General features: G+C 37.5%; 1 protein-coding gene across 1 annotated transcript in view; it reads right to left on the bottom strand.

The window, feature by feature from the left end:
- Positions 1-2,229: 2,229 nt before the first annotated feature.
- Positions 2,230-27,826, bottom strand: part of RAD23B (RAD23 homolog B, nucleotide excision repair protein) — a 44,134-nt gene continuing 18,537 nt past the window's right edge. Inside the window, exons 4-10 of the mRNA XM_065879015.1 lie at positions 26,948-27,216; positions 22,048-22,103; positions 15,552-15,679; positions 12,153-12,285; positions 10,444-10,571; positions 8,724-8,894; positions 2,230-3,590 (exon numbers count right to left, since the gene is read on the bottom strand). Of these exons, the coding sequence (XP_065735087.1) occupies positions 3,477-3,590; positions 8,724-8,894; positions 10,444-10,571; positions 12,153-12,285; positions 15,552-15,679; positions 22,048-22,103; positions 26,948-27,216 (999 nt within the window). The 3' untranslated portion in view covers positions 2,230-3,476. The remainder of the gene's footprint in view (positions 3,591-8,723; positions 8,895-10,443; positions 10,572-12,152; positions 12,286-15,551; positions 15,680-22,047; positions 22,104-26,947; positions 27,217-27,826) is intronic.

Raw genomic sequence — 27,826 nt, 5'->3', positions numbered from 1 at the left:
ACAAGCAAAGCAAACTGAAGCTAAGACCTCAAGAGGCCAAGAATGCCAAATAGAGGGGGGAAAAGCATCATAATTTAACACATGATGGACCTGGTTGCAATTTCTTTTTTTTTTTTTTTTTTTTTTTTTGCGGTACACGGGCCTCTCACTGCTGTGGCCTCTCCCGTTGCGGAGCACAGGTTCCGGACGCACAGCCTCAGCGGCCATGGCTCACGGGCCCAGCCGCTGCGCGGCATGTGGGATCTTCCCGGACCGGGGCACGAACCCGTGTCCCCTGCATCAGGAGGAGGACTCTCAACCACTACACCACCAGGGAAGCCCCTTGGTTGCAATTTAAAACAGGGGTGGCAAACTTTTTCTGTAAAGGGCAGATAATAATTATTTAGGTTTTGCTGGCCATAGTCTTTGTTGCAACTATTCAACAGCAAACCTCTTTAGCACAAAGGTAGCTGCTTATAGACAATATGTAAATAAATGAGCATGCCTGCGTTTCAATAAAACTATTTATGGACACTGGAATTTGAATCAATCTTCACGTCATAAAATCCTTTTTGTAAAAACAACACAAAAACAAAAAACATTAAAAAATGTAAAGGCCATTCTTAGCTCATGGCTCATACAACAGACGGTGAGCCAGATTTGGCTCATGGGGCTGCAGTTTGCCAGCCCCTGGCTTAGAACAAAGTGGAACAAAATGGACACTGGGCCGTCAACTGGAAGGACACACTGTACCTGAGATGCACAGCTAGGGAACTCACCAGAACACAGACGTGGTCATGAAAGACTCCCCAAAACTGCTTACTTTGGGTTGAATATTTTGTAGCTATCTTAGGCTGGCTGATACAAGAAAAGAAGTATGGAAAAGGGGGAACTCACTGAAATCTCTAAAAGCTCTCATGAACTTTGATTACATTCTATCAAGTATCCCATCTCTGTGTTGATATTTCAGCTGAGAACACAAACAGGAGACCCAATAACATCGACCTAGTGCCTGGCCTCCTACACACTATGTTCACCAATTAGTGAAGAAAACAGAAGGATAAGTGATAGAGGCACCATCAACTTCCAATCTAAGATTCCATATGGTAAAATCATTTAAAAAATGAGAAATGCCATGTTGGATATATTGAAAATATTTTATAATTAATTCTCTAGAATCCTAGCCATCTAGTACAAGAAAAAATTGTATGGTGGAACACTTCAGTATTTTTAAACAATGTAAAGACATATTTGACTAGGGGATGGCAATAAGAATTGAACAAATAGAAACCTAAGCTTCCTCATTTTCCACAGAGCAACTCAACAATAAATATATTTCAGGAAACAGATGACAGAATACCTCAAATGCAAAATTCCAAAGTCATGTAGTCACTTAGATTAACCAAAACTGTTTGTAAATTAAAAGATAACAGCAAAAGGTCACAAAAAGCCTATTTCTTTCATAGCGTCATGGGTGATTCTTTAAGCAGATAAACAAAGTACTGTAAAGAATGGTCAAAACTTGGCTTGAACTGTCTTCTGGTAATTATTAATCCCACTATTTGTAGTTTTGTTGTCCAAGGACAAAAGCTCCATGTGATCGATCACCTTCTGCTGTCACTTTCCAGAGAAAAGAGAGGCTGCTGCTGGTTGTTTTTTCCCTTTTCCAGCTTTCACTATGCTCTAAGCAATTAGTGGCAGATAAAATATCGTTAAAATAAAGTATCCCATTTTCTCACCAGAACTGCCACCCCTCTTCCCAACTCATTGTTCTGCTTTGAAAGATGAACATATTTAGAAATCCTCATTTTATTCTGAGACATTTCTGCATAATCCATTATAAAACATACAGGTAATACAAAATCCAAAGGTCCTGTTGTGTTTGTGGAATAAACACGTGAAGATTAAACTACATGATGACACCATGGGGAGAAATCATGGTTTCATTTATTTTCATGAGATAGTTCATGAGTGCATGACGTAAAAGCTTAAAAGTTGTCACCAAACTGTGCTAAGTATTATTAAGAGATTATGCAGGAAGAAATCTGTGCAAATTCATCTTCTTCACTCAGTATCAGATAGTAGAAAAAAAACATTTCTTTAAACAGTTTTTTTTATATTCAGGAAAACAGATTTGAAAAACTGAACAGGTAGACACCTGCTCCCTCTTTATGATCAAATAACAATGACAATGAAGGAGATTCCAAAGAAAAAAGCTGAGATGAAAAAAATCCAAATAAAAGCCAACACTGCTATTAAGATTTTTCTTTTAATATGCCATGAGATATCTTGATTGTATATTTTCCAAAGTACTTTTCCAGCCGCATCTCCCAGCCCTTCCAAAAGATTTCTCCAGTCTGTCCAATGCAATAAAGGATGCTAGATCATAGTTCTGTCCACCTTCTCTTTTTGAAAGCAAATAATCCTAAATGACTTTAATGGTCATACATTCTTATCTAATAAGGAAAAACATTTACAAAGATCAGAAACCCAGTTTTGAGACATTTGCATTAATTTTGAACTGAATCAGCATTTTGTGGGTTTTAAAAAAGGCAGCAGTTGGAATTCATGACTTGCTGACAAACACATTTCTGCTGAGGGAAGGGGAAGACAGGGATAGTGAATGCTGCATTTCTCCATTGGCCCCAAAGTGCTAATTCCACAACGGGATACATCAAAAGCAAACATGCAACTGTGGTTTTAAAACTTTTTACTGCAATATAACAATGAAGTAAACAGTAATTAGACACCTACCAATTTCCCCCCCAAAACAAACCCAAAAAATGTAAACAGGAAAATAACTCTGCCTATACTTGTACAGCTTCTCAAATCATGTTAGAAGGGTCTCACATTCAATGATCAAGAAATTTAAAATAGCAGTAATTATTTTCATTTTAAGAAAAGACTCCCCCTCTCCCCCCTCAACCCCAAGTATTTATCATGAAAGAATGGGCTTTCTTACACATTAATTTTATACTTATTTGAAGCAGCAACAATAACCATCAATAATTTGGCATTTCTGTTTACAGTTGCTCCAATTTTTTTTTTTTTTTTAAATTTCACAAAGCCATTATCCAGTGTTGCCATAAAATAGGGACTGTAGATTCTAGGTAGCAAAGATTCTTTCTGAAACCACTGTTAAAGTCAAAGAAATATAAAGCAGGGCATTACACTAAATTTCTGGATCTAGTACACTAAAAAGAGTGAAACCTAGGAAAAGTTACCTACTGTTTTATAGAGGAAATAAAGACCTGCAAAAGCTGACTTTTGGTTGTATAATATTTTACACGCTGTGTGGATCTGCGGCATCTGCTAATTGAAGCAGACATGCACGGTATTTATCCCTGCCCTGTATCCTAGACCCCCCTCCCCACCCCCAAGAATCTACTACCTTATACCAAGTATTGTGGATATGAGCCCAAGTCATCCCAGACAATCCAGTGAACAAAGTTAGTGTAATGCACTGGTGTGAAGTGTGAGATAAAAAAAAGTCCCTTTCAATCTTCATCAAAGTTTTGCTGTAGAAGAAAATTGGCAGCCAAGTTCTCATTCTTCTCACAAGCAAAATATGCTTGTATCACAAGTCCTTCAGGAAATCCTAATGCCTTTAACTGGAAGAAAAGAAAGAAAACATATTATGGAGTCTAGCATAGCACTACTGACAGATCATCACTTGAAAACATACTATAAAGGACACAAAGAAGCTTGAGAATTTTACATGAATTCACCCCTATCTGAATATGGAGTCATTGTCCAATTCAAGGGGGTAGACAGAACCCAGGCCCTTTCCTGTAACCACCTACAAATTCTTTGTTCCTAGTTAAAGCTATTAGGCTAACAGATACTTTGATAACACTCATTGGCATTAACACTAGAAATTAGCTTCTGTGGTGGTTTAAAAATAAATGACTTTACAGAAATCTGTAAATCAAATGGCTTTTAGTACATAAGTGGTGAAGCTATGGATGAGAGCAACCAGAGGTTGCTAATTATTTGTAAAGAGAGCCACATCTTTCATTAGGGTCATATATTACTCAACCTCCTTGCCTTATGAAACACTTCATACTACAAAAATGGGTGGTCAATTATTAGTAATATTTCATGATATATTTTTGAAATCAAGACATATGGTGTTTGATTTTTATTTGCTTAATTTTTATAGCATTTTAAATGGTGATATGACCCATTTAATTTTTGTCTCCCTAGTCTATTAAAAATCACTTGTGGGCTTCCCTGGTGGCGCAGTGGTTGAGAGTCCGCCTGCCAATGCAGGGGACATGAGTTCGTGCCCCGATCCGGGAAGATCCCACATGCCGCAGAGTGGCTGGGCCCGTGAGCCATGGCCACTGAGCCTGCGCGTCCAGAGCCTGTGCTCCTCAACGGGAGAGGCCACAACAGTGAGAGGCCTGCATACCGCAAAAAAAAAAAAATCACTTGTAACTCAGTAATTGCTGCTATTAAAAGCCTTTAAACACTCAGGTCAACTGTCTAATTCCCTAGGTTCAGCCAAATGTTATTATGTCAGCCAAATGTTATTTATGAACCCCCTTCCTCAACTGTCTCAATCGTCTTGCATTAGACTATATCAAGAAATGACTTTTAAAAACTGGGCAAAAGTCCCGATTCAGCACGATTATATTCATCCATGAAAGGAGAAGAAACTCAAAAATGATTTTGTTACCTAGGTCTTGTCCAGATTAAAGCTGGGCTAGCTGAAGTAAAAGGTAGATAGGGCACGATCCAACTATATTGCTTCTACAAGACACACACTTTAGATTCAAAGACACAAATATGCTGAAAGTAAAAGGATGGAAAAAGATATATACCATGCAAACAGTTACAAAAAGAGAGCTGAAGTGGCTATATTAATATCAGACAAAACAGACTTTAAGATTAAAATTGGTACTAAAAGAAAGGACATTTTATGATGATAAAACAATCAGAAAGACTTCATTATAAACATAGAGAACAACAGAGCCCCCAAATACATGAAACAAAAACTGACAGACTTGAAGGGAGAAATAACCAATTCAACAATAGTTGGAGACTTTAATATCCCCATGTTCTATAATGCATACGAGAAGGCAGAAGACTGACAAGGATATAGAAGACTTGAAAAATACTATAAACCAACCAGACCTAACAGACATTTAGAGAACACTTAACAACAGCAAATTATACACCCTTCTCAAGTATACACAGAACATTCTCCATAAAGACCATGTTAAACCATAAAACAAGCCCCAATACATTTAAAAGGATTAAAATTATACAAATTATGTTATCTGACCACGATGGAATGAACTTAGAAATCAATAACAGAAGGAAATTTGGAAAATTCATAAATGTGGAAACTGATACAATCCTAAATAACCTACAGATCAAAGAAAAAAATGACAGAAGAAAATAGAAAATAGTTTGAGATGAATGAAAATAAAACCACAACACACTAAAACTTATGGGATGCTGCTGTAGCAGTGCTTGGAGGAAACCTTCTAGCTGTAAATATCTACAGGCATACCTCAGAGATACTGCAGGTTCGGTTACAGACCACTGCTATAAAGCGAATATCGCAATGAAGCGGGTCACACGAATTTTTGGTTTCCCAATGCATATGAAAGTTACGTTTACACTATACTGTAGTCTATTAAGTGTGCAGCAGCATCATGTCTAAAAAAAACAATGTACATACTTTAATTAAAAAATGCTTCATTGCCGAAAGATGCTAACCATCATCTGACAGCACAGGGTTGCCCCAAACCTTCAATTTATAAAAAATGCAATTAACTGCAAAATGCAACAAAGTACAATAAAAAGAGGTATGCCTATGTATTAAGACAGATATAAAATCAATCATCTAAGCTTCAACCTTAAGAAACTAGGAAAAAAAAGAGAAAACTAAATCCAAGGCAAGCAGAAGGAGATAAAATAGAGACTAGAAAAAACACAGAATCAACAAAACCAAAAATTCTCACTTTTTTTCTTTAAATCAACAACACTGACAAACCTTTACCTAAACTGACAGGGAAAAAAAAAGAAATCTGAGGATTCAAATGACTAAAATCAAAAATAAATGTTGGAACATTACCACTTTTTATAGAAATAAAAACTACTATCAGGGAATACTGAGAACAACTAAGTTGTTGTATGCTAACAAACTAGATAACATATATGAAATAGACAAATTCCTAGAAAGATAAAAACCACCCCAACTGACTCAAGAAAAAAAGGAAAAATCTGAATAGCCCTATGACAAACAAAGAGATTGAATTAGTAGTCACAAAACTTCCCCAAAAGCCAGGCCCAGATAACTACACTGGTGAATTCTACCAGCCGTTTAAAGAAAAATTAACACCAATTCTTCATAAACTCTTCCAAACAACAGACGAGGAGGGAACTCATTCTGTAAGGCCAATATTACTCTGATACCAAAACCAGACAAAGACATCACAAGAAAACTACAGACCAATATTCCTTATGAATACAGATGCAGAAATCCTCAACAAAATACTAGCAGGCCAATTCCAGCAACACCCCAGGAATGCAAGGTTAGGCCAACATACAAAAAAATCAATCAGCGTAATAAGGCATATTAACAGAAAAAGGGACACAACCACACAACCATCTCAATCAACACACAATTTGACAAAATCCCACACCCTTTGTGATAAAAACATCCGACACACTAGGAATAGAACTTCTTCAACCTGATAAAAGGAATCTAATGAAACGCACAGCTAACATCAAACTTAATGGTGAAAGACTAAATGTTTTATTTTATTTTCCTCTAAGATCTGGAACAAGATAAAGATGTTGGCTCTCGCCACTGCTATTCAACTATACAGAGGCGGCTCTAGATAGGACAATTAAGCAAATATATATATATATATATATAATATGTACATATTAATAATAAATAAAGGACATCCAGATTGAAAAAGAAGTAAAACTATGTCTACCTGCAAATGATATCTTAAATATAGAAATCCTTAGGAACACACACACAAATTATCAGAATAAATGAGTTCAGAAAGGTTGCAAGATACACAAAATTAAATTGTATTTCTATATAACTAGCAATGAACAATCCAAAAATAAAATTAAGAAAGACAACTCTCTTTATAACAGCATCATAAAGAATAAAAATACTTAGAAATAAATTTAGCAAACTGAAGACTAAAGAAATTTCTGAAAGAAATTATGGAAATTCAATATGGAAAGACATCCCATTCTGTGTTCATGGCTTGGTAAAGACTTAATATTGCCAACATGGCAATACTCCCCAAATTGATCTACAGAAAAAAAACACAGTATCTATCAAAATTCTAGCCAGTTTTCTTTTTGCAGAAATTGGACAAGCTAATCCTAAAATTGATATGAAATTGCAAGAGAACCACAGAGCCGAAACAATCTTGGGAAAGAAGAACAAATATGGAGCTCTCACACTTCCAGAGTTCAAAACTTACAAAGCCAGAGTAATCAAGACAATGAAGGACTGGCATAAGAATAAACATATAGATCGGAACAGAACTGAAAGCCCAGAAATAAACCCTCACATTTATGGTCAACATATTTTCAACAAGGATGCCAAGACAAGTTAATGGGGAAAGAACAGTATTTTCAATAAATGGTGCTGGGGCAACTGGATATACACAGGCAAAGGAAATGGGTAGGCTCCTACACCTCACACCGTAAACAAAAAGTAACTCGAAATGGATTATAGGCATTTTACATTGCATAAATGTAGTAAGAGCTATAAAACTCTTTGGAGAAAATAGAGGCTTAAATCTTCTGACCTTGGATTAGGCAATGTTCTCTTCTATGACACCAAAAGCACAAGCAACAAAAGAAAAAATGTCTCCAACACAGAAATCAAGATTTGATAACTGTAACCTCAAAAAAAAGTTGCTCTAGAACAAGTGAGGCAATTGTCTATTTTCACTTCTATTTATTTGAGGGGGAAAAAATAACACTGCAATATATAAAGTATCTTTTAAGAAAAACATAGTTACAAACTTGAACACTTGATATGTTTGTCATAAACAAAGACTAATTATAGTTCCAATGATTTTCTAAGTATTAGGTTAAAATGCACTTTCTCTGATTTCCATCTCAAAACACTTTGTAGGATAAGACAGGGCAAGTACTATGATTTCCTATTTACAAATGTTAACAATGGGGTCTAGAGAAAAATGAATGACTAGTCACAGTATCATAAAAACTAGGTTACTGCAGTGACACATGTATGGGCAGACATAAGGATGAAAAGAGAATCAGGATACCAGGTTCTGATGTTTACTACACATGTATTTTATGAAAATATTCATATACATATCTATTTACATTTTAGAGACAACAGTAAAATAAAATTTTAAATATAAATTAAAAATGGATAATCTTGAATGGGCATATACTTTAAGATCATTTTTCTAAAACATCAATGAAAATTTTAGTTTCTTGATATACTGATAACTATTTCATGCTAGACTGATATTCAGTGCTAGTCCCTTGGCTTCACAAAGAACACAATGGAGAGCAGGGCTGAGAAGAGACTGTCTCCACTGCAGTCCCTAGGTTAATAATGCTCTATTTGGCTCTGTCTAGTAAGAGCTATCTACTGTGATGGAAATACTCTATATCTGGGCTATCCAGTGCAGGAGCCACTAACCCCATGTGACTACTGAGCATCTGCAATGTGGCTAGTATGACTAGGAACTGAATTTCTAAGTTTTACTGAAACTCACCCTTTCTATAGCTTCTTTTTCCTGAGGCGTTACTTGAATGTAGTTCATATGACCACTTCCAGCTTCTGCGATTCCTCCACTGCCACCTCCACTGCCTCCTCCTTGACCACCAGCTTCTTGAACTGGTTCATTTAACATCTGAATAAAATGCTCCTGATGTTGGCTAATTTGCTGCAGTGATTTGAAGGACAGAGAAAAACAAGACATTGATATAAAGTATCTTCAGGAAAATAAGAATTCTACTACAAATAAGAGAGAAAGTAATAACTTTGCAACTGCATTATTTTAGAATGATTCTGGATTATTCAGTCTCTGGAAGGATATGATTTCTTGTACATTAAAGAAACTTCGTATTTCTGAGGTAAACAGTGAAGAATTAAAAGAATCCAAATTCTCTTTCATAAACACTCCCACCACCCCTGTCATTGTTAAAAAACTACTTGATGTATAAGAAAAAATAGAAGTCATCTATATGTGTATATATATATATATTTTATCCCCCACACTAGTAGGCAGTAGAATGCTGTAACAGCGGTCCATGATCCCCGGGCCATGGACCGGTACTGGTCTGTGGCCTGTTGGGAACTGGGCTGCACAGCAGGAGGTGAGCGAGCGAGCAGGCGGGCGGGCAAGCGAGCCAAGCTTTAACCGTATTTACAGCCGCTCCCCATTGCCCCCCATTAGCGCCTGAGCTCCGCCTGTCAGATCAGCAGAGGCATTCGATTCTCATGGGAGCGCAAACCCTACTGTGAACTGTGCGCTCCTTAGGAGAATCTAATGCCTGATGATCTGAGGTGGAGCTGAGGCGGTGATGCTAGCGCTGGGGAGCGGCCGCAAATACAGATTATCATTAGCAGAGAGGTCTGACTGCACAGAGATCATAATAAATCAACTGCTTGCAGACTCATATCAAAACCCTATCAGTGAGTGGCAAGTGAAAACAAGCTCAGGGCTCCCACTGATTCTGCATTATGATGAGTTGTATAATTATTTCATTATATATTACAGTGTAATAATAAGGGAAATAAAGTGCACAGTAAATTTTGTAATGTGCTTGAATCATCCCGAAACCATCATCCCCCAACCCTGGTCCATGGAAAAACTGTCTTCCACGAAACCAGTCCCTGGTGTCAAAAAGGTTGGGGACTGCTGCTATACAAAACTCAAATATTTCATGACCTGAGCATTAAAATAAGCCCACAGGGCTTCCCTGGTGGCTCAGTAGTTGAGAGTCCGCCTGCCAATGCAGGGAACACGGGTTCGTGCCCCTGTCTGGGAAGATCCCACATGCCGTGGAGTGGCTAGGCCCATGAACCGTGGCTGCTGAGCCTGTGCTCCGCAACGGGAGAGGCCGTAACAGTGAGAGGCCCGCGTACCACAAAAAAATAAATAAATAAAAATAAAATAAGCCCACAGGTATGTTTTCTATGAGGTAGTGCGCCACTAGTAATAAGCTTGGGAAAGAGAGACCTAGACAGTTCAACATTTCTTTTTGCTAGAGTTTCTCAGATTCTTTAATAAAGTGTTCCCCAAACAAATATCTAGCCCAACCCCCACCCCCAATTCTCGTTTTACCAGTACATCTATCTATAGCATGTTCTACTAATTGCAGCTTAGAAGAAGTTCATAGACTGGTGAAGGAGAAGGGGCGCTCATGGACTTCTACAAAATGTGATATACTCTAAACCCATTTCTGGAAATTAACTGATTAAATAGTCACCTGCAGTAACTGAGGATTTTCTCGACCTATCTGTTGTAGCAATGCTGGAAGCAGGGAAGGATTCTGTTGAATAATTTGTCTCATCTGTTGAAACTGAGGCTGATTCCGTAAAAATTCAAGAGGGTGTCCTAAAATACACATGAACACTTTTAAACAAAAATAGCAATTACATATACAAACATAATCTAGACAGCAAACACTGTCAAGAAAAAATATGATCTGAATTCTCAGATGTATATAAAATGAAGTAAATAATGAAAACATCTTCAAACTGCACCAGCTTGCAAGTCTCATACTGCAGAAATTATTCCTATTAGCTAAGGTAGAGAGTACAGAACACTAAAAAAACAAAGTTTTCCTACAATTGCCCTGGGGACTCACTATCAAGTAACACCGAGAACTTGTGCCCCTCGTGCACTCTATCAAAATAAAAAGTATTAAAAGTTGTTCTTGATGCTCAAAAGTTCCTAAGAAAAATATATACCAGGATTAAGAAACGCAAAAAACGTACCTACTTTAATTGCATTCAAAACGATCATGCTTTTGAGGTTACTAAGAGTAATGAGAATGTTTCAGATGTACACTGTCATCTAAATTATTCAAGACAATCATTCAAATTAAAAATGGCCACATCGGGCTTCCCTGGTGGCGCCGTGGTTGAGAGTCCACCTGCCGATGCAGGGGACGCGGGTTCGTGCCCTGGTCCGGGGAGATCCCGCATGCTGCGGAGCGGCTGGGCCCGTGGGCCATGGCCACTGGGCCTGCGCGTCCGGAACCTGTGCTCCGCAATGGGAGAGGCCACAGCGGTGAGAGGCCTGCGTACCGCCAAAAAAAAAAAAAAAGGCCACATCATATGGTTATTTATTCTTTGTGTAACACCAGTTTTACAGAAGAAGAAAACGAGACTCTCAGAAACTAAGTTACCCAATAACTGCCACTAAATGGGACAGCACCCCAAATCTGAACCAAAGCTGTGGCCTCCTCTTCTATTTCCATGCTGAATCTCAGGAAATGAGAGCCTATCCTCCGGGAGACTGCACACAAAGTGCTTAGGGATTTCTGTCAACCAGAGATGACTGCCATAATTAGAGCTAGGAAATACATAAAAGAATGGTCTCTTCAAAAGTAACAGTTTGAATTACTTTACCAATTTTACAAAGAAATAATGAAAGAGAACATTAAATAATTCCTAGGACTACCACGGGCTCCAGGCTTTGCTTTCTAGTCAAACCTTTGCCAATGGAAGAGTGGGTGCTGTAAAGACACCTGAATTCAAGCTCTGCTTTCACCTCTAGATTCAACATATTAAACCTCCCAGGTTTTATTTCCTTGGTTCTATAATAACCATTAAGATCCTACTGGCTTTGAAGACATTTACTGGGAGAGAAAGAGACAAGGTGAGAAAACCGTTCCAAACGGCTTCAGAATATAACACTAAATGCAAACTGGAAAGCATCTCTTCCTTAGAATAAGCTAAACAGAATATGCCCTTTACCAAAACTGCAGTAATGATGTTTAATATAAATGAGAATATCTTTTATATCCACTTAGTATAATTTCTTTTGGGCCCTTCTCTAACACTGAATAGAGAATTTAAGAGTTACTGAGATGCTCTGGGAATGAACTTCATCTCAAAAGTATTTTAGATTAAATTATTTTTTACTAAAGATTCAGGACCATTTCCTCCCCACTGAAAGATTCCACTTTACCTCCAGAACTTGTTGTCGTAGTCGTTGCTGTCGTAGTTGCTGCTGCTGCAGCCACTGAAGACTGAGGAGCCCCAGTACTCGCTGCTGGAGGGGGGTCAACCACAGCCTGACTTTCTCTATCTCCGGGAATTCCCTATAACACAATTTCCAAGCTTTAAAATAGCTCATCATTCAAAGTTAGTTAAATATTACACAGAGTAAGAGACTTATGAATCTATTTAATATCCTTGTCTAATTTCTAAAAGCATCAAACAGATGTCTGCTTCAATTAAATGTAAAGGATCAAGACATATCTGAAATCTTCACATATTCAAATTAGATTAGAAATGGCCTCAATGTGGTATAGATAAACCCATACTACTATAATATACAGTAGCATTGTCCAACAGAACTTTCCATGATGATGTAACAGCTCTATATCTATGCTGTCCAATAAAATACCCATTAGCCCCAAGTAGCTACTGAGAACTTGAAATGTGGCTAATGGTACTAAGACACTTAAAATTTTAACTTACTTTTAATTTTCTTAAATTTAAATAGCTACTTGTACTTAATAGTACTCAACAGCTACCCTACTAGACAGTGTACATCTAGGATATAAAGTAAATAATTCTGCAATTAAAAAAATACATCATGAAATGTTTATCCAGCAACACATGTTAACATCTAACACCAAAGTATTGGGCAAGACCCTAAACTTGCATAGAAGTAATGGTGTCTAACATTATAAGGCTAATTATTTACATTTTCAAAGTATCAACACAAATCTTATTAAAATTAGACATATCTGGCTTTTATGTTATATATCACTCTAATTGATTTTTGAACCTCACAGAAACTTTCACCAGCTCAGTGGCAGAAAGGATTGTATTTTTAACCCTAGCCTTAAGATCATCCAAAGAGATTTTGATGCGCACATGGCAGTTGTGAAGTGATCACTGGAAAAAGAGTCTAATGGAGACAGAGCAGGTGATGACAGCGGCCAAGTGAGGAGGATGTCCTCTACTGATCCATGGTTCTGAGAGAGTGTCATCCAGAAATGTATCACATACAAAAACTTAAAACTGATTATTCAAAAATTACAAAAAGTAAAGGGAATTCCCTAGCGGTTCAGTGGTTAGGACTCCACACTTTCACTGCCGAAGGCACGGGTTCAATCCCTGGTCAGGTAACTAAGATCCCACAAGATGCATGGCACAGCCAAGAAAAAAAGTAAATAGGTATAAAAGAATCTTAAATAATTAAGTATTTAGGTAATGCTTTTTCTAAGTTTGTGGCATTTATCTTCTGAAGTTATTATAACTTAAAACTGCACTAAGATTTTTGGAACACCCCTATTTTGATAAGCGATTTATAAGACTTCTCATATATAACTTATTAAAGTCTTTATGAAATCTTCGTAGATTTTAGAAGGAGAATAAAGGAGAAAATATTGTATTTGAATATGAGATGGTAATAGTAATGTCTTCCATTTCCCAGTAAATCAGAAGCCAATATCATAAACATATGAAGAATGAACGGTAATAAACAGCAGGATAATGGCTGCCTATATTAGAAGTTTATTGTAGGCATTGCAAACAAATGTTTTTTACAATCCACCAATTCAAACCCTTAGATGAGGAGCTATCAAGTGCTAACAAACTATATAGACTGAGGATCCAAAAGCCTCCATCAAATTCTCAAACAAGTTTGTTAAACTAAAGAGTTAATCACCATTGCTACAGGTCTACCTCAAATTCTCATAGTATTTAGCCCTTTATTAGATCATTATTTCTCCTTTCCCATACACTCACCCTCACTTACACAGAAGTGTCAAAAACTAGTAACAGTTAAAGGTAGCCCCTTTTTTCCAGTCTATGAAACAAACAGTAAATATATAAAACTTTAAACTGTTTCATGAACTTATCTCTCATCTATTCATTTGTATTTGATGCTAAATAGCAGCAACTGTGTAAAGAGTGATCCATTTTTTAATACCTCAAAATTTCAAATCTATTAGATCAAAATATTTGATATCATTAAATTTATGTAGAATTCCAAATCAGGTATAAATTAAAGCCATTCTATGAAAGGAAAGGCAATATTTTAACATAATATGTATTTTTGGGGGAGGGGAGGAATGAGCGGCAACCACAAACAGATCCACAGTAACTATCAATCCAGTATGATTCCTCAATTTCAAACAAAATGATAATTAAATGAACTGCCAGCATTTTATAGACTCTCAAGAGGACAATGGGAAAAAGAATTCAAATGATAAAATGATATGCTAAGAAAAGGTTTTGTGACTCTCATGCAAATAAGTAGGCAAATGACTGGTGGTAGAGAAGCACAGTTATCTGCTCATGACAGGGACTCTCCTGAAACTACGCTCTCAAAAGGAGTTTCTAACAGAAGTACAACTGGAAACAAAGGAATGGATTAAACTTGTGGATGGTATTCCCCAAAGAGTTAGGATCTGAGATGATATTTAAGGTAATTGAGACTTTTGATAATATTCCAACACACCAAGGAATTACACAATAAAATGTTAAGACTAAAAAGTTAATCCAATGTTATTGCAAACTTCTACACTTTGCTTTTGACCCATGTCACATTTGTAAAACAGACATTCATTGTCATAAAATATCATGGGTTTCAGTCCATGCCCACAACAATCTATTTCTCAAAAACCTTCATTAGTAGAAAACAAAACCCAATAATTTATTCAAAATTCCCTCGACTGCTACTGACTATAAATAAGCTAACAATTCAAATGCCAATAGAACCAGTCATAATATCATACATTAAATTAAATGCATGATGCTGCCAGGTAATAGGGAATGGACAGGAAGACAGTGAATTAAAGAGTCTACAACCTAAAACTTTTCCTAAATCTGGGATCTGAGTTGTCCAGATAAACCAGATTACCTGAACTTTTAAGTGAAATCTCCCAGTTTTTAAAAGCTGGCAACTAATTAAGAAATTTACACATAGTACAAAATTTGGCTTGGGCTTCCAACTTGAAACTTTTGCTCTAAATAGCACATCCAGGATTATGCTTGGCAGGCAAAAAAGCTACTAAAATGTTGGATTCAATTAGATTTAAAATCTGCCCCACCCCTACCCCTCTAACACACAGCTGTCATCCTTTGAGGGTACTACTCCAAGTGGATAGCAAATTTTACAACCCATTTAGCCATGTTGTTTTCTAATTGAAAATCCTATCAAAATCTTTTAGAAGAGGTTACATTTTATTAACACAAAATGTTAACACACTAAGAAAAATAAAAGCGTTATGTAAATTATCTAGCATACATCATTATTATCTTCTGAATTGTTACTATCCCTTTAAAATCTCTGTTTCTTTGAGATTTTGTTCTTAAACAACTAGAACAAAGAAAGCAAAATGTTTCTCACCATTAAAAGATACTCCACTGCTCTGTCAGGGTTGTTGAAACTGGCTCTCAGGGCTGCAATTACTTGCTCTCGTTCGTAGCCCATTGACATGATCTCAGTTACCATATTCTCATAAGACTGACCTGTCACTAAAAAAAGGTGTGTGTGGGTGGAAGAAGGGGAAAGAAAAAGAAAATTTAATAAATAAACAATCTCCATGTAATGTGAGTGCATATATGTATACACTGTTTCAGGCACTACAGTGCCAGGAATACAAAGATGAGTAACCGTTATCAACTACAACATATATGTGGTAGGTAGAATAATCCACCCCCTCCCATCCCTGGAAACTATTAAGTAAGTCAGGTTACAAGGCAAAAGGGAATTAAGGTTGCTAATCAGCTGACTTTAAGATAGGGAAATCATCCTGGACTACCTGGGTGGGTCCGATGTAATCTTAAGGGTCCTCAAAAGTAGGAGGGAAGCAGATGAGAGGGTCGGAGAAATAGATGTAAGGAAGAGAGGGACAAAAGCAGGGTCAGAGATGCTATGCTGCCACCTTTGATGACAGAGGAAAGGGATGAGCCAAGGTATGTGGTCAGCCTCTAGAAGTTGGAAAGGACACAGAACAAATTCTCCCCTAGAGTCTCCAGAAAGGAATGCAGCTCTGATTTTAGCCCAGTGAGCTCCATACCAGACTTCTAACCTACAGTACTATAATAAGATAATAAATCTGTTGTTTTATACCACTAAGTTGTGGTACAGAGCAGCAATGGAAAATACAGTATGTTTAATACACGTAATAAAAATATCAAGTACAAGTGTAGCACAAACATAGAAAAGAATTAGCAAGTCAGGGCAGGCAAACTGGAAGAAGAGACAGATGAACTGATTTTTGAGAACAAGTAGCAGGGACACTTCACAAAATCAACTGTGCTGTAATAAGTTGTTTTCCTTGGACACCTTCTGTTATCAAAGCAGAGGGGAAAGGGAGGTTGGAAGCTAGAAAGTTAGAATGTCCTATACCGTATAAAACTGGTACAATTATCCCTGTAAGGCATTTCCCACAGGATCTCTCCAACTCTGACTCACTCTTCATGGAAATGTCAGACAACACTCTGATTTAAAGAAAGCCAACTCTCTCCCACTAAACTTAAAGCTACCACACTTCTTGTCCATCTCCCACCCCTTCCTGCCCACCTAATTATCTTGATCAGCAGTTAACTATGTCCTAGAATGTCATCCTAAAAACAAAAACACGCCTCCCTTGACTGCATCCCATTTCTCTTTCAGGAATTGGTCCATCCGTCTGCTCTCCTCCCTTCACAGCCATAGCTGTCTGTACATGCCGTGTCCACTTCTCACATTCTGCTCACTCCACAACCAATACCAGCATGTGACTTTGGATCTCAAAGATTCCCCCTCAAACATGTCCCACCATTTATCATCTGCCTTCTCCACTTCAATTAGCAGCACCTCTATCCATCCAAGTGTTTGAACCAGAAACCTTGGTGATTTCAATTCCCTTTCCCCTCCTTCTGCATCTAATCCACTAGCATACCTGGTAGGTCCTATCTCTAAAATATATCCCAAACCTATCAAGCTTCCTCTTTCTCCCTGCCTTAACTCAAGACCAGTCCACAACAATCTCTGGTCTAGATTATGCCCTGCTTCCTCTCCTGCCCCCAAGCCTACAATCCATTCTTCAGCCAGTTGCAAAAGTGAGCTTTTAAGAAAGAAAACCTAATCTCATTTTGGGCTCCCAACCTCAACAACCCTGCATGTGCCACACTCCAAACAATCCATTTCTTGCTTCACAAGTCACAGCTTCTGCCCCAGGACCTTCACACACACCAGGCTTCTTTGATGGTCTGTTCCTTTACATGCTCCAGTTCTCAATTTAAATGCTACAGTCTCAGAGAGGTACTGCCTGACTAGCCTAAATATAAGTGCCTTTTGTTCTTCTTTATGGAAGCCATTAATTTTTTAAATATCACTTGTCATGATTTGCAATTTATTTTATGTTTCACTCTATTTTCTTTCCCCCATCACAGGTTCAACCTTGCTAGGGACCATGCCATTTTTGCTTTACTGTTTCCCTGATATACAGGTGACAAAATCAGTTGAATAATTTTTTTCTGCAGAATTTTTTCTTATTTCATATAGTATATTACACTAAAACTATAGTATATTACACTAAACTAAACTAAAACCCCAACCCAGTTTCATTGAGAAATAATTGACATACATCACTGTATAACTGTGTAAGTGAAAGACATAGAGCATGATGGCTTGACTTACGTATATTGTGAAATGATTACAACAGGTTCAGCTAAGATCCATCTTCTCATATGGATACAACAAAAAGAAAATAATTTTTTCTCCTTGTGACGAGAACTCAGGATTTACTCTCAAAAACTTTCCTATATGCCATACAGCAATGCTAGCTACCTAATCATCATGTTGTACACTACATCCCTAGTATTTATCTTATAACTGGAAGTTTGTACCTTTTGACCATCTTCTTCCAACTTCCTATCCCCCATCCTCTGCCTCTGGAAACCACTTTGAGTTTGATGATTTGCTTTGTTGAAGAATCTACATATAAGTGAGATCCTATAGGAGCTGTCTTTGACTTATTTCACTTAGCATAATAACTTCAAGTCCATCCATGTTGTTGCATATGGCAGAAACTCCTCACTTTTTATGGTTGAGTAATACCCCATTATGTATACACACACACACACACACACACACACACACACACAACCCCGCTTCTTCATCCATTCATCCATCGATGGACATTTAGGTTTGTTCCATGTCTTGGCTATTGTAAATAATGCTGTTATGAACATGGGGATGCAGGTATTTTTTCAAGTTAGTGCTTTCATTTCCTTTAGATAGATTCCCAGAACTGGAACTGCTAGATCATATGGTAGTTCCATTTTTAATTTTTGAGGAACCACCATGCTGTTTTCCATAGTAGCTGCACCAATTTACAATCCCACCAACAGTTTACAAGGGTTCCCTTTTTCCACATCCTCACCAGCATTTGCTAGATCTCGTCTTTTTGATGATGGCCATTTTAACAGGCCCGAAGTGGTATCTCATTGTGGTTTTAATTTGCATTTTCCTAACAACTAGTGATGTTAAGCACCTTTTTATATACTTGTTGGTCTTTTGTATATCTTCTTTGGAGAAATGTTTATTCAAGTACTTTGCCCATTTTAAATTGGTTTGGTTTTTTTTTTGCTATGGAGTTGTATGAGTTCTTTATATATCATGGATATTAACCTCTTATTATATACATGGTTTGCAAATATTTTTTCCCATTCCATAAGTTGCCTTTCTACTTTGTTGATGGCAAAATTTTCAATAAAGTTATCTAATAACTATGAAAGCATAGATTAAAAAACTAAGTATCACTGAGCAAATTCAGCATTTGATATCTTGGTTTAGAGTAATGACTTTTCCCTACGTATTCCATTAAGTACTTAAGCTATTTTTATCTTTTAAAATACCCACTGATACAATTCTAGCACAAATCACTCAGGTGCCAATACACTTTCAGTAATCTAGTTCCCAGAAACAGAAAATATTATCAATAATAAACAAAATTAAGAGCTGTGGAGTATCATAACTATACTATTTTAACATAGTGTTTCTCATTTAATTCTTACAGGAACTCTATAAGAAAGGTTTATTTTCCCTTCCTTTTAAAGATTATGAGGCTGAGGCTTAGAAAGATTAACAATTTGATCAACGGCTGTTAAGTCATGGTGCAGAGACACAAACACAAGCTGTCTAGACTCCAGAGCTCCCATGCCTCTCCTTGATGCTATGCGTCCTAAAATCACACTTCTTAGTCAAGTTATAAAAACTCAAAAAGAAATGCCTACACTCAAGTTTGATACTCTTTAGATCCTGAAAGTATGAGGGAAATGACTCCTAGAAAAATTAGGGGCAATGAGCAACATGAGACAGAGTTAATGATGAAGTGATGAAGAAGATGTCATTAAGAATGAGTTTTGGGGGACTTCCCTGGTGGTTAAGAATCCGCCTTCCAACACAGGGGATGTGGGTTCGATCCCTGGTCGGGGAACTAAGATCCCACAGGCCACAGGGCAACTAAGCCCGCATGACGCAACTACTGAGCTCACGCACCACAACTAGAGAGAAGCCCACGCGCTACAACAAGGAGCCTGCACGCCGCAATGAAAGATTCCGCATGCCGCAACTAAGACCCAACACAGCCAAAAATAAATAAATATTAAAAAAAAAAGTCTTGTACTTATCTTCTAGGTTAGGAGGTGCTGTGAAAGGAACAATGACCTCATTTAGATTTGCGTTTTAGAAACTCCACTGTGGCAGGGAATAGACCAGCTAAAAGAGGGTAACAGAAGAGCATCAGTAAGGTAAGGACATGAACCAAGGCAATTAAGTGGCAGTAGAAACAAATATTCCAGAGACTTTAGGAAGGAGGATCAATAGGACTCCTGGCCTCACTGGGCCAAGAGAGGCAGAGGGTCCAGGTTGATGCCAATACTTTGGTAGAGAGTGGAAGATGATGCAAGCAAGAAGGGAACAAAGGAGAAGAATCAGATGGGGGAATTAAAAATTAATAAATTTGGAACCTAAGGAGTTTGTGGAGGTTATAGGTTTTCCAGCTGGCAGCTTAAAGAATGAGTCTGGGAAGTCAGAGGGAGATATGTTCTAGAGTTTTAATTTTGAGAACGCTTGTAGTACAGTTAACCCTTGGACAATATGGGTTTGAACTGCATAGATCCACTAATAATCAGATTAAGTCTATTCCTAGTACACTACTACATGATCCATAGTTGGTTGACTCTGCAGAACCGTGGATACAGAGGCCTGACTGTAAAGTTATAGATGGATTTTTGACTACATGGGGTTGGCGCCCCTATCCCCTGTGTTGTTCAAGTGTCAACTGTATATGGGTGGTATTTGCCATTCCCACGTCTGAACTTTGAACTATGACCTAGAGCAGAACCAAAGAAAACTCATACATTTAAAAGCCAGGTGAGATAGAAAGAATTAACCAGAAAGCCTGAGAAGGAATAGTCAGAGGTACGGTTCAGGAAAAGAGTGGTGTCACAGAAGTCAAAGAAGAAATATTTAAAGAAGCAAGGTATCAACACAAAGACTGGATAAATTAAAGATGAAAGAGTAAAGGGGTCTCGAGACCATACAGTTGAGAACTGCTGTTCTAAGATATGCAAGGTGTAAAAGGTAAGACACCACGACCAGAGACTAGAGCAGGAGCAACTAGAGCTGTGGACTCCTGGGCTTCCGCCCAGCAGCATCAGTGCATTCCAGCTTAAGCAGCAACGGCAACAGCCACAGCCTCCGACAGCAGCAGGGGCACGTGCTAGCTGGTTTCAGCTCTGAGGCTACAGAGCCCTTTACTCATCTCTGGGTAATCTTGAGCTGTTCCAGCACCTCTGCAACAATCTCCTAAGATTAAGCCTTTTCCTGTTTGAAATAGAGTGATTTCTGTTTTCCTGATTGTTGGACAGTAACTCATATGAAGCAGAGTAATCCCAGAAAACAGTCTCTCAAAGATAGGAATGTGGGTTTGGTACATCCAGGTGATCTTAAGTTGATTAAACAACTATTTTGCCCCTATGTGCTATGGGAAATCAGCCAGCCATTTTCCATGGCAATGAGGGTACCATGGAGTTCAAGTTCAATTAGGTCAGAGGGCCAATCCCATATCTTGTGAGATACTACTGCTGTTGGAACCTTGCTGCTGTAGCAGCTAAACAAGGAATCCAGAAGCCCATACTCTACTGAAGCTGCCATTCCCACCTGTTCCCAGCCTTCTACCTCCCTACCATTTCATGTAGTACAGAAGAGTACCAAAGGGAAGGAATGGGGTTGCCACCCAACAGACCAATAATGAGTACTTATAGCAGGCACTGTACCAGGTATAGTTACAGTGGGAAAATGGGCAAAAAACCCCAAATTGATTTTGACAGATTAGATGTGAAGGGAAGGATGGAAAGACATTATTCAACAGGTAAAACTGAAAGTCGGGATAAAAAGGCACTTTCACTGCAAGTACAATACAAGCAACAAGATGCAGATGGGGACCTATAAGGCTACAAGGTGGAATGAAGGCTGGAGGTGAATAAAGATGAAGATGAAATGTGAGACAGATTTAGTAACATCTTATACTCATTTCAAAGATACTTTGTAATAAACCTGTACACAGATCAAACTTTGTTAAAACCTCATTTAAACCCCACATTTGGAAAATGGAAAACTATCTGCTTTAAGGCAAGAAGTATGCTTAACTCTAACAATACAATTTAAAGGATTCAATATATAAAACATTAACTTACAGAAGTCTTCAGTAACATCAACTGAATTATCTAAATCATTTAGCCGCTTGATTGTAAGCAACCATGAAAATGAACATTTTCGTGATCTAGAAAAATGAAACTTAAACCTCCTCTCTGTCTCTTACAAGGTAATTTACAATGTAGATACTTACCAAGTGCACTTGTTGCATCTTCGAAAAGGTTTGACCGAGAAGAATCACCTGATGTACTGTAAAATGTTTTTAGAAAATCATGTATCAGAAAGTATGTAAAATCTACCTTAAAGTTTAGTAGCTATCCAATTTGTAGAGATTCTTTGATTTTAAGTGAATGTAGAAGTCTGGCTACAGTGTTCAAAAAGGCTTCCAGATTAAACCCCAAAGCTTTATCCATAACATTTACGGCATGGGAAGAATTTTCAATTTTAATACTCATTCTGTTCTGCAAATCCATCATTTAAAATGTCCAAAGATATAAAAGAACATCCTTACAGAGAGCTTACCATTTAAGGAATACAAAAAAGATAACATACAACTAATTCCCTGAAAGAATTTACAAGAAAAATTAAATAATCTATAAGTCAAGTCACAGTAAAAGAAATATCAAAAGCTGTATATGATAAACAGCACATGCAGAAACTGCATTAGGCTGGAAAGGCCTGGGAAGTCTTTATATAGTAGAATTTCATTAGGTCTTATAGTTAAGTTCTGAACACAGAAACTGCAAGAAAGCCTTCAGGTCAAGGAACGCAGCATAAACAAGAAGATGCAGAGGCAGGATAGACCCAAGCTGTAACCAAGTTTTAAGCCAGTTTAGAAGGACTAAGCTTTGTTAGGCAATTGCAGAAGATGAGTCTAGAAAACAAAGACGACACAAACACAATAATGAAGGACCATAAAGAGAAGGCCAAAGAAAAATAAACTGAGGTTTACAAAAGTGGTAAAGACAGCAGTTAGCAGTTTTGAGTAAAACATACACACAACACAATACACACATATACCTCTGGCCCAATTTTAGAAACAAAACACAGTAGACTTCAGCTCTGAGAAAACCCTACAGCATAGTAAGAGTAACGGAAATACCTAAGTTTGAATTCATAAATTACTTTGTAAGCCTCAGTCAGTTCTTCACCAATACAATGAGGTCAACAATGGTACCCATGTACCCCGAAGTGCTGTGGGTAGGGTTACTGCTGGTAAAGTGCTCAGCAAAGTGCCTGGTATCATAACACTCAACATGATTGTTATGATTAAGACAATACTTTGGTATAATTTTTAATGTATCTTCATCAACTAGATAGTAAAATTAACATGTAGAAGGCAAAATTTCAAAAAGAACTATATACTACAGTTCTATACTACATATATAGGAAAACAAATTATCCTGCCTTAGACCTGACCTGTGTCTTGTTGTTGTGTGTTTGAACAATCACTGCATGTCAGCAGAACTACAACTGCCTGAATTTTCCCCAGGGGTGCATAGTATTCCATTTAATTGACCAAATCAAACTATAAAGACATTTTTTTGTTTGGTTTCCAACCTTTAAATTCTTTCTGTAGTCAAATGTATTAATAATCATTCCTTTTAAGACTTTTTTGGGTTAAGATTATTTTCCCATGCTCTCCTCTAGTTTATGGTTTCACTTTTACATTAAATCCCTATCCATCTAAAATTTATTTTTATGAGTGTAAGATGTGATCCATCTTTTTTTTACCTCCAGATGGCTAGACATTTATCCTAATAGCATTTTCCCCACAGTGGTCTGAAATTAATTTTTATCTTATATTAAGTCTCTGTATGTATTTTGTTCTGTTTCTAGACTACTATTTCACCAAGCAGTCTTTCTAGTTAAGAGCCATACTAAATTGTAATCATTACCATGCATAATACATTTTACTATCTGGTAGAATTAGACCCCTTTGTTACTGTTCTTTTATAGAACAATTTGTGCTATTTTTGCACATTGTTTTAAAATTTCTTTTTAAACATTACAGGTAAGACTGAGATACCGTTTAACCACCATTCAATCTTGATTCTCTGCCTCAACACTCCTCCCCTCCCCATCTGCAGAGGAAACCACTTTATCAGTTAGTGTGTTGTCCCTCTGCTACTGTTTTTCTACACATTAATATGCCACCCACAGAAAATATGCAATGTTGTTATGTGGCTTTTGTTTGGTTTGTGGTTATTGCCTATACTGTTCTGCAATCTGCTATTTTCACTTGATAACAAAGCCTTGAAACCACATTTATTTAATATGCATATATACTGCATACTTTAACTGGCCTGTCGTATTGGATATCAGAGCTCCTCAAACTTTAGGAAGCCTAAAAATTCACCAGGAGAGCTTGTTAAAATACAGATCTCTAGGACCCACGCCCAGAAATTCTTATTTAGAGGTCTAGGGTGGAGCCTAACAATTAATTTCAAACAAACTCCCAGTGATGCTGATGTTGTCTATTCACTACCACACTTGAATAGCACAGTTCTCTTAATACAAATAACATGTCGAGTCATGCCCTTACTAATGGATATTTAGGTTGGTTCCAATTTGTCCTCAATTACAAGCAATACAGTCCTTGTGCACAAGTGCAGTTTCTCTAATGTAGATATCAACAAGTGGAATTTGCACTGCAATATGTGGTTTTTAAAGAACAAAACTGACCGAAAGAAACAAATCCCTAATAATGAAATGTCAGGCCAGGGTGATAAACTTTCTGACACTCCTCAAAATTCATACCAGCGTATCTCCTGATAATTATCTCACTGAGTTCTGTGCTTTATAAGACACTAAATGTTTTATAGCACAAATGAAGAAACTAAGGCACATTTAAGCAGCTGGTTTTCTGAGCTTCCCTCCCTTCCCTTTCTGTGCTATCCTTCTCTGAGGTGTATAATTTGGGGAAATAAGAGTATAGGGTTGGGCTTCCCTGGTGGCACAGTGGATAAGAATCCGCCTGCCAATGCAGGGGACATGGGTTCGAGCCCTGGCCTGGGAAGATCCCACATGCCGCTGGGCAACTAAGCCCGTGCGCCACAACTACTGAGCCTGCACTCTAGAGCCCGTGAGCCACAACTACTGAGCCCACGTGCCACAACTACTGAAGCCCACGCACCTAGAGCCTGTGCTCCGCAACAACAGAAGCCACCGCAATGAGAAGCTCACACGCTGCCAACGAAGAGTAGTCCCCGCTCACCACAACTAGAGAAAGCCACACACAGCAACTAAGAACCAAAAGCAGCCAAAAATAAATAAATAAATAAATTTATATTAAAAAAAAAAAGTAAAAGGTTGGTGTACAAAGCCCAAGTAAGTAGGCAACTCTGGAGCCTGCTTTTCTGACCATCAACTCCTTTACGTAATCTCTATGGGTCTGAAAAGATAATCCTGACTCTTGAGAACAGATGAATAAAACTGTACCCCCAAGAAGAAATAAAAAGAATAGAGATAATAAAAAAACTTGAATTGATAATATTAGCACATTAAAATGGATTGATCAATTTGAGAATTCTTACACTATGGAGCTTTTTAAAAGGAGCTTAAAGCAATTAAGAAAATAAGATATACTGTACCAACTCAAGACATATTTAATTAAGTTTACAATGTTTAAATGATTTGGAAAACCAATTTGTGAAATTTATAAGTTCCCTCCCATACACAGAAAAGATGTAACAGCCTTTAGATGCAATAGCATAGGCCGACTCTGGGTTGTCTCCCACTAGTTAAGGGTGATTGTATGCAATTCTAGCTGCACATGGGAGAAGTACCAAATTAGGCAACAGTGTTTCAGAATGCCTAAAGCAAAGTACAGCAGGCTGACATAGGGAAAATATTTTACTACCTGAACCTGTGTTCTCTTGGGGAATTAAATCCTTGAAAAGAGGCCCGAAGCAGCAACAAACCAGGTGACTCAAACCCCTCCCAACGTGGCTGACTGACTCAAAGAAACGGCACTCAAAGACAGAACACTAAAATGAAAGATGATGAGAAAGAATTCATGACTAAATTCTTTCTCATCATTGTATTTATCACAGACATCCTTCTATGTCAGTGTTTCCAAATGCTGCATAGTTTTCCATTGTGACTGGTCCTAATTCCAGGACTCTACTGCCACTGAGGTCCTGAGTTGCACCAAAGTCACAAAATACAAACCGCTTGCTTCAGTGCCAATACATACTGGACACAAAGCAACTCAGGCTCTCAGATAAAGAAGAGATTCCCATGTATGATTTCCAGCCAAGAGAACGGAAGCATTGTTTTGGTTATTTTATTTATCATTGGGGAAAAAAACCTTTGTCACAAACTACTCAATAATCCTAACTGCCAACTTCCCACAAGAACTTTTTTTTGCTCCCCAAGTATCCCAGCACTTTTTCTTCTGTTCTAAAGATCTACATAGGCAAAAACTTAAATTTCTATACAACTTCACAAAGATGTAGATACTTACTCAGCACATACTGTGTGCCATGTGCTATATCATATCTTTTACTTATTTCATTTAATCCTTATAACAACTCTATGAGATAGGTCCTGCTGTCATCCACATTTTACAGATGAGGAAAAATCCAAAGACGTTAATTTCTTTTCTAAGGTTAAGACCTAACAAATGTTAGACCCAAACACAATACTACGTAGCAACTGGAAAAATTTACTGACATGGAAGGATGTTTATGATAGATGTGACAGTGAAAGAATATAGGTCAAATATAATAATGATTGGGGGAAAAATGTCAAGTTATTTATAATGTGTCAAGCTATAATATACTGTCAGATTATTTTATAATTCTTCTTCTTTATGGTCATTTGTATTTCCTAACTTTTCTACACAAAATGAATAATGACTTTGACCCCTTTCCCTTCACCCTGGGAGAAAAAAAAAAATGCAGAGTATACAAATTCAGATTACCGAACAGACACAAGCATAGTGCTTTAGTCAGGGTTCAAAGTTTAGAAAAAGTTTAACATAGTAGATAGAAAGTTAGTTTGATCAAAACAGTAATCAAAATAAATACATTCATGAAGCCACTGTTATGAACATATTCCTATACAATTTCCTAGAATCCAGTTCTCACCTGTCAGTTGATGTTGGGCTAGCAGCCACTGGTGTTTCTGCTGGCTTTTCTGCAGGTTTCTCTTGTTTCGTTGCACTAGCAGGTGCAGGTTCAGAAGACGCTGTCGTTGATGCTGGAGTGACAGATGCAGGTGCGGGAGTGGGAGCCAAAGTGGGGGCAGGGGTTGGGGCCTGAACCACAGTTGGTGCTGTGGAGGAACTAACTGTGGTAGTGGTGGCAGAATTTGATTGCTGAGTTGTAGCTGGTGCTGGTGTTGTCACTGCTTTGGGCTAAACACATTACAAATCAAAATAATGCATTATGACAAAACACTGCATTATTACCTGATCTCTGGATGCTACAAACAAACATAACACTAATACAAGTTTGTAACTTGAAAATAATTTTGTAAGGTGACATAATGAGTGAGCAATAGCGGCAATCTGAATCACTATTTATGTTATTCTTTCAAAGCTGATGAGAGCATATATATTAACTATCAACTTCCATTAGCTTTAGCCAACGGTTTCAGTCTTTGGATCATTATGAAAAAGAACCAAAAGAAGCAAATATTTTAAAATGTACAGAATGTGTATCCAGAAAAAGAACCACATAATTCCCCCCCAAAACTTCACAATTAAAGTTTCTTGGTTACAACTTCAAAGTATTTATCATCATTTGAAAGCATCAAAAATAACTTTCTTGAAATGAAAGTATAAACAGAAGTATGATTAATGAACATGCCAGAAAGTCTACTGTATTTTAGAGGAGGGAAGAAAATCCCAATATTGACTACAAGCCAATAGGTGTAAGTACAAAGAGATTAACATAACTTTTGAGATGTATATACAGTTAAACCGACAAATAAAGGCCAAATAAAGTTATAACCGCATGCTCAGC

This window comes from Phocoena phocoena, chromosome 6, assembly GCF_963924675.1.
Source record: "Phocoena phocoena chromosome 6, mPhoPho1.1, whole genome shotgun sequence".
Taxonomy (NCBI): Eukaryota; Metazoa; Chordata; class Mammalia; order Artiodactyla; family Phocoenidae; genus Phocoena; species Phocoena phocoena.
This window is presented reverse-complemented; position numbering and strand designations above follow the sequence as displayed.